At 33.8% G+C, this 7,173-nt stretch overlaps 1 protein-coding gene across 2 annotated transcripts in view; it reads left to right on the top strand.

The window, feature by feature from the left end:
• The window catches only part of LOC111714922 (uncharacterized), a 24,405-nt gene that overhangs the window by 9,492 nt on the left and 7,740 nt on the right, over positions 1–7,173 (top strand). For both annotated transcript variants that reach the window (XM_023490156.1, XM_023490155.1), the window contains exons 7-12: positions 541–644; positions 2,691–2,822; positions 3,355–3,433; positions 3,723–3,806; positions 3,936–4,082; positions 6,336–6,481. In XM_023490156.1, coding sequence (XP_023345924.1) covers positions 541–644; positions 2,691–2,822; positions 3,355–3,433; positions 3,723–3,806; positions 3,936–4,082; positions 6,336–6,481 — 692 coding nt within the window. The remainder of the gene's footprint in view (positions 1–540; positions 645–2,690; positions 2,823–3,354; positions 3,434–3,722; positions 3,807–3,935; positions 4,083–6,335; positions 6,482–7,173) is intronic.

Raw genomic sequence — 7,173 nt, 5'->3', positions numbered from 1 at the left:
AAGTTTATCAATCCTTTAATATTGTTTAATTAGGATCCTTGGCTTCAAGTTTATCAATCCTTTAATATTGTTTAATTAGGATCCTTGGCTTCAAGTTTATCAATCCTTAAATATTGTTTATTAGGATCCTTGGCTTCAAATTTATCAATCCTTTAATATATTGTTTATTAGGATCCTAAGCTTCAAATTTATCAATCCTTTAATATTGTTTAATTAGGATCCTTGGCTTCAAGTTTATCAATCCTTTAATATTGTTTAATTAATAATTCACCAAAACCATACTGCAGTCCTTCAATTATCATACAGGGAAATTTTCATCTTTCTAAACATCCCAACGAAAGATTTGACAGGTTCTTTAACCGATTTTGAGATAAACAATGTAGTACGATCAGTTTATATGATTTTACCCAGATTTGTTTACATTTCTAGCTTGTAGACCTAATTGAAATGTACTGCGTTTGTACTGTATAATTTGGCATTTGATCATGGCATTTGATCTTCTGATTTTTTTGCCTAAAACAAGGGAAAAAAATTGTTTAGCAACGACTGTGGATTATGAAAAATGTTAACAATCCTACTGCTATGGCTGTTTCAAATGCAGGCCTAGAAACTTTTGTAATGGGAACACACAACTGGACTATAAGGTAGCCCTTACACAATTTATACTTACCAAAAATGTCAAAATTAAATGTCCAGTTGACAACTGTACCCTAAAAAACTATAATTAAGAATTTATAATATATCTTTTGATTATTGTTATTCATGATTTTCTTGCAAATTAATCACACTATTATAATTAGATAATGGTTTAAAGGGAACAGTCGTGAATTGGGGGTTTCTCTCTTTAAATAACTTAAACATTCCCAATACCAATTATATTTCAAATGGAAAGAGTTGACTATATTGTGGCTCAGTTTCGTTTGCCATAATATGCTTGTCATAAATACGTTAGCCAAAATATGTTTGCCATTATACAATAGTAACACTTGTCATAATGGTTACATTTGCAATAATTACGCTAGCCATAATTTAACTTACATTTCAAATACTTAATTTCTTCAAGAGATAAATTAGCTATGTAAGCATATATATAGTAAATGCCCTCCATAAGGGTTTCTCAAACGATCTTATAAACTATCAATGCCTCAACTCGGACACGATCTTATAAATTATCAATGCCTCAACTCGGATACAATCTTATAAACTATCAATGCCTCAACTTGGATGCAATCTTATAAACTATTAATGCCTCAACTCGGATACAACCTTATAAATTATCAATGCCTCAACTCGGATACAATCTTATAAATTATCAATGCCTCAACTCGGATGCAATCTTATAAACTATTAATGCGTCAACTCGGACACAATCTTATAAATTATCAATGCCTCAACTCGGATACAATCTTATAAACTATCAATGCCTCAACTCGGACACGATCTTATAAATTACCAATGCCTCAACTCGGATACAATCTTATAAACTATCAATGCCTCAACTCGGACACGATCTTATAAATTACCAATGCCTCAACTCGGATACAATCTTATAAACTATCAATGCCTCAACTCAGATACAACCTTATAAATTATCAATGCCTCAACTCGGATACAATCTTATAAACTATCAATGCCTCAACTCGGATACAACCTTATAAACTATCAATGCCTCAACTCGGAAACGATCTTTTAAACTATTAAGGCCTCAACTCGGACACAATCTCATAAATTATCAATGCCTCAACTCGGAAACGATCTTATAAACTATCAATGCCTCAACTCGGACACGATCTTATAAACTATCAATGCCTCAACTCGGATACAATCTTATAAACTATCAATTTCTGAACTCGGACAGGATCGTATAAACTATTAATGCCTTAAATCGAACACGATCTTATAAACTATCAATGCCTCAACTCCGATACAATCTTATAAACTATCAATACCTCAACTCGGATACAATCTTATAAACTATTAATGCCTCAACTCGGATACAATCTTATAACTATCAATGCCTCAACTCGGACACAATCTTTTAAACTATCAATGTATCAACTCGGACACAATCTTATAAAATATCAATGCCTCAACTCGGATACAACCTTATAAACTATCAATGCCTTAAATCGGACACTATCTTAATAAACTATTTAGGCCTCAACTCGGACACAATCTCATAAGCTATCAATGCCTCAACTCGGATACTATTTTATAAACTATCAATGTCTCAACTCGTACATATAGTTATTGCTGTTTTAAACCATGGTTTTTTTTTACCTTTTTCCTGGTAGTATTGTCACTTATGGTCCTCCATTCAGAAAATTTGGATTTCAACCAGTTTGTAAATTATGGCAATTGTTACTTATGATGGAAAAAGTATTTATGGCAAGTGTAATTATGGCAAATGTATGTATGTCAAATATATCATAAAAATGTTGTACTCTTAGTCCTATAAAAAGGTGAATTTTGTACTCTTAGTCCTATAAAATGGTTATTTTTGTACTTTTAGTCCTATAAAATGGTGAATTTTTTACTCTTAGTCCTATAAATGGTGAATTTTGTAGTCTTAGTCCTATAAAAATGGTTAATTTTGTACTCTTTGTCCTATAAAATGTTTAATTTTGTACTCTTAGTCCAATAAATGGCGAATGAGTACAAGGAAAATTCAATCTACAGTTTAATTGTAGGGATGACATTGATTGCCCTGAGAAGGAGATTACAACTCTCACGTTATCGAGATGCCTGAACGAGGAGTTTACCTGCAGTAACGGTTTATGTATCGATATCAAGAAACGATGCAACAGCAGAACTGATTGCAGGTAGGGTTTCCGTCGGAAGATAATTTTTGAGCGGCTTCGCGAATATTTGCTTGCAGTTTGTAGAATTGCGTTTATTTGCATAAGAATTTGCGCGGAAATCCTTAAATAAAGATAAATATTTGCAAACATTGACGGGCAGCACAGAAATTAGTTAAAGGGAGTGTTCGCGAAAAATGAAAGGGGGTATAGGCTTAATGCGATAAAAAAGCGCTTTTGATCGCTACTAATCTTACTTCTATCTGTTGCGTCTGTAAGGAGAAAATTTAAATGTGGCGAAAGATAATCGATGACTATAGGTTGTAATATCTGAATGATTTGTTTGAAATTAAATTGATTTTTTTACGGTCTAAGTCGTATGTTGCAATTTGCTCAATTTGTATGGACACTACGTTCTTCGGTATGAGACTTCTTTAACAATTTTCTCCTTACAGAGGAGATGATACCTCACCACAGACATAAATTTTCTTTGCATCAGATTGTAACGAAAAAACCGAGATTGATTTTCGAATCACACTGAAAACCCTAATTACAGAGATAAGAGTGACGAAGTTGGTTGTCTAAGGATCAACCCTGACAAGTCCTATCAGAAATATATATCTCCACAACCTCAGGTAGAGATGGAAGCATTCTGCTAGATTTTCAATTCGTTCATTTATCGCTCGTTAACGAACCATTTTGTTAGTTAGATTCAACATTTTAACACAAATTTGAATTTGTTTTTATTTATCTAAACAATCGTTTGTTATTGTTTTGTTGTTCGGTTTGAACAAACTATTGCTTCTTGTGAACACAGAACAATGAACAAACGATCCAATTCTATCGTTCTTTGTTCGCTAATTCTTCTGAACGAAAATTGAGAAATTTATCGTTAATGAAAACAATGCCTATTTCAAATCTTAGGGAAACTCATCAAAGATTGTGATCAAAGTGTCTGCAGACATTATGGACATTCTAGATATAGACGAAAAGTCCTCCATATTCCAGGTAAAAAATTCAACAAATTCATTTGAGTACATTTCATCACAATTTTTAGTTTTGCACATATTGTATTTTAGAAAGCTCAAATATCAATAAACGTTTGACTGAAGATCTTTTACTTTTTATATTTTACAGATTCAATTCTATCTCCATTTCTCATGGTATGACAGCAGACTAACCTTCTTCGACCTACGTAATGATTCAGGACTAAATACTCTCTCAATCGAAGAAAAAGGACTAATATGGATTCCTGTTTTAGTGTTTGATAATACTGAAAATAAGGCAAGGTTATATAGAAGATGTTTAACATACTGTCTCCATAGCAATCTACATATCTACATAATAAAACAAGAAATTCGTATATATGTGCCAAACGGCTGGACCGAATGAGCTGAGATTTTGAGGGAACCCATAAAAATCTAAATTTGTATTTCTCAAAAATCGATTTTTTAAAAAACTTTTTCTTCTTCTTATTTTCACGGACAACGCCAACCCTTCAGCTAGTATATATATACTAGAAATTCAAGGCGCTTCGCGCCCTTCTTTCTAGCCTTAGAGGGCGCTTCGCGCCCATCTTCTAAATTAGTTGTGAACATGTTCTCTTTGTGTACATCGTAAAACAAAACAAAAATAATTCGCGGATTTTTACAAAAAATTTCGCGGATTTTCAAAATTTTAAAAAATTTAATGACGATCGAATTTTGATGGAGACAAATATTTGAAATTTTGATTTTTCATAAACCTTCCCTGGGGTCCCTAGATGTCCCACAAAAAATTTGGGCCCGATCGGTTCAGCCGTTTTGACGTTTATTGGATACAAACAAACAGACAGACAGACAGACAGACAGACAAGCCAAATTTATATATAGATATACATATATATAAAAAATCTCATGTTGGTTATCTGATGATTGCATACTATTTTTAAACAATTTGTAAAGAATCAATCTAAATATGAGGAAAAGAAAGAATGTTGGACTTTTCTGAATTTGCTCTGATCATTCTTTCATGAGAACGAACGAAATTATCAAGAACGATGCCATCGTTCCGAAAAAAGAATGAACACATGAACGCGTTCTTAAAAATATTGGAACGTTTTTTAAAATAACGAACGTGGAACGAACGATAATTGTTTGAAAAGAACGTCGTTAAAATCGGGAAAGTGTTCCTATTATCTGGAACACGTTTTAAGTCAGGAACGCCGGGGGGGGGATCATCTAACATTACATCTGGAGGTTTGTTTACAAAAGTGACTCATGCATTGAAATTGCTTCAGAAACGATGGAGAAATAAAAGTTTCAAAGGTACATCGGACTGCCACTTTTTAAATGAAGGGTCACTTGAAATTACGAATATATTCCATTTAAGTATGATTAAATTATATACAAAAAAAATATACTTTAAAATCTCACTTTTGCCCTATATTAAAAAAAGTTTCATTAAAAAAGCTTTAATCAATACTGCCTTTAGTGTAAATATATATTTCATATCATTATATATTGTTCAAGAAACGTTTCCATCTCTATTTTTCACCCCTTGAAGCTTACACCATAATATTAAGTAATTATATAAATTTATTAACACTTGAGATGGAACCATCATAGAATGCACACAACACAAAGAACACAAAGAACACAAAGAACGAAACGGAACAGTTTTTGACTAAGAACATTAAGAACGGAACAGAACGGATCGATGAACGAGGAACAAACAATGTAACTGGAGACCCTTGTTTTAGAACGGAACGGAACGGTTTCTAAATAGTCGGAACGCGTTCTTAAAAATATTGGAACGATCTATAAGAGAACAAACGTGGAATGAGCGGTAATTGGTTGAAAACGCGTTCTAAATCATCTTAAAATAGTAAAAATGGATGAAAATTGTAAAGTTTTGATTTTTCTGTATAAAAATTCTGTCAGTTTGGGTGGGTTGACCAATCGTACCGTTCCTCCCCATTCAATTCCTTCCAACTTGTTCCTTGGAACCGTTCTCTAAACCATTCTCGATTTAAAAACACAAAGAACAGTACGGTACGGGGATTGAACTATTGGAATAAGAACAAAAAAAGGAACGAACAATCTATCGGAAGGCCCTCATCTTGAAGGAGGAACAAACGGTTTAAAAAAGACAGGAACGGGCTCAGCCCTACATAAAGCTCTACAATTGGGGATTAACTTAAAATTATGCCAAAAGCCCTCTTAAAAAATAATAAGCGACTTCACTATACGGAGTTGGAATCATCGTTGCTTTGGGGCGACATTTTCAGGATAACTGAGCTGGGAACTATTGTATTGATATTTAAAATCATGATCGCTTAATCTCAATATCAACTATAGGCACTTTTAATATTAGGGTCAATGCCTAATCTCTTCATTTCAGTTATTCCATCAAAGTACAATTATCATGGGGATATCGAAAAAAGATTAGATTAATTTGCAGATTAACAAAAGATTGAGATCAAGCGTTGATCTCGATATTCATAGTAGGAAAATTCTGTTCAGAGGCACAACCTCTATTATTTAACCTTGGAACAAGGTAACGACCCTGGTTGATGATGAGGCAAGTATAACTATACAGAAGCAGGGGGACTACTATTTGTCCGGACTTGATGAGTATTCAAATAGAGAATACTATAGAGGAGAGGAGAACCCACTAACCTTGTCCAGATTCTATAACACTAGGTTAGTAATATCAAATAGATTCTAGTACAATAGATGGCAACGTAAAATGTGTACACTCTTAGTACAGCTCTATACTTACATCACAAGTGTTAACATAGTTTTGTTGACTTTAAAAGTCAATATGATAAAATAAAAGGAGATCTACATGGATATTTCTAACATTTATTTAATAAAACGGATGTTTTGAAATAGTTTCCCAAGTGGCATTAAAATTGGTTGGTTTAGAAATTAATAAAGAAACTATAAATTGACAATCAGTAGCAACTTCAAGTGAGCTATGTAGAACTTCATGTTGGTAGTGCAGGTCAACAAGAATTGTAACAACAGGTTACTGCTATCTCCAGGCTGATGAATTTGGATTAAAAAGGCCGTCGGAACTCCGGGGAGGGAAATACATTCAGTCCGGATAATTCCTTTCGTTCGGCTGCAAATACACACCACAGAGTGGGTGAGTAGGCCCGTAGGAACTCCCGGGATAGAAATATATTCAGTCCGGATAATTCCTTTCGTTCGGCTGCAAATACACACAACAGAGTGGGTGAGTAGGCCCGTCGGAACTCCGGGGAGGGAAATGTATTTAGTCCGGATAATTCCTTTCGTTCGGCCGCAAGTACACACAACTCTTGGAACACGTTGATGGGCTGGATGTAAGCATCGTCTGCTGCTGCTTATACAGAGTGCTTCAGGGTACA

This window comes from Eurytemora carolleeae, unplaced genomic scaffold, assembly GCF_000591075.1.
Source record: "Eurytemora carolleeae unplaced genomic scaffold, Eaff_2.0 scaffold1652, whole genome shotgun sequence".
In the NCBI taxonomy this organism is placed as follows: domain Eukaryota; kingdom Metazoa; phylum Arthropoda; class Copepoda; order Calanoida; family Temoridae; genus Eurytemora; species Eurytemora carolleeae.
Note: the sequence above shows the minus strand (reverse complement) of the source record. Positions and strands in the feature narration are given on the sequence as shown.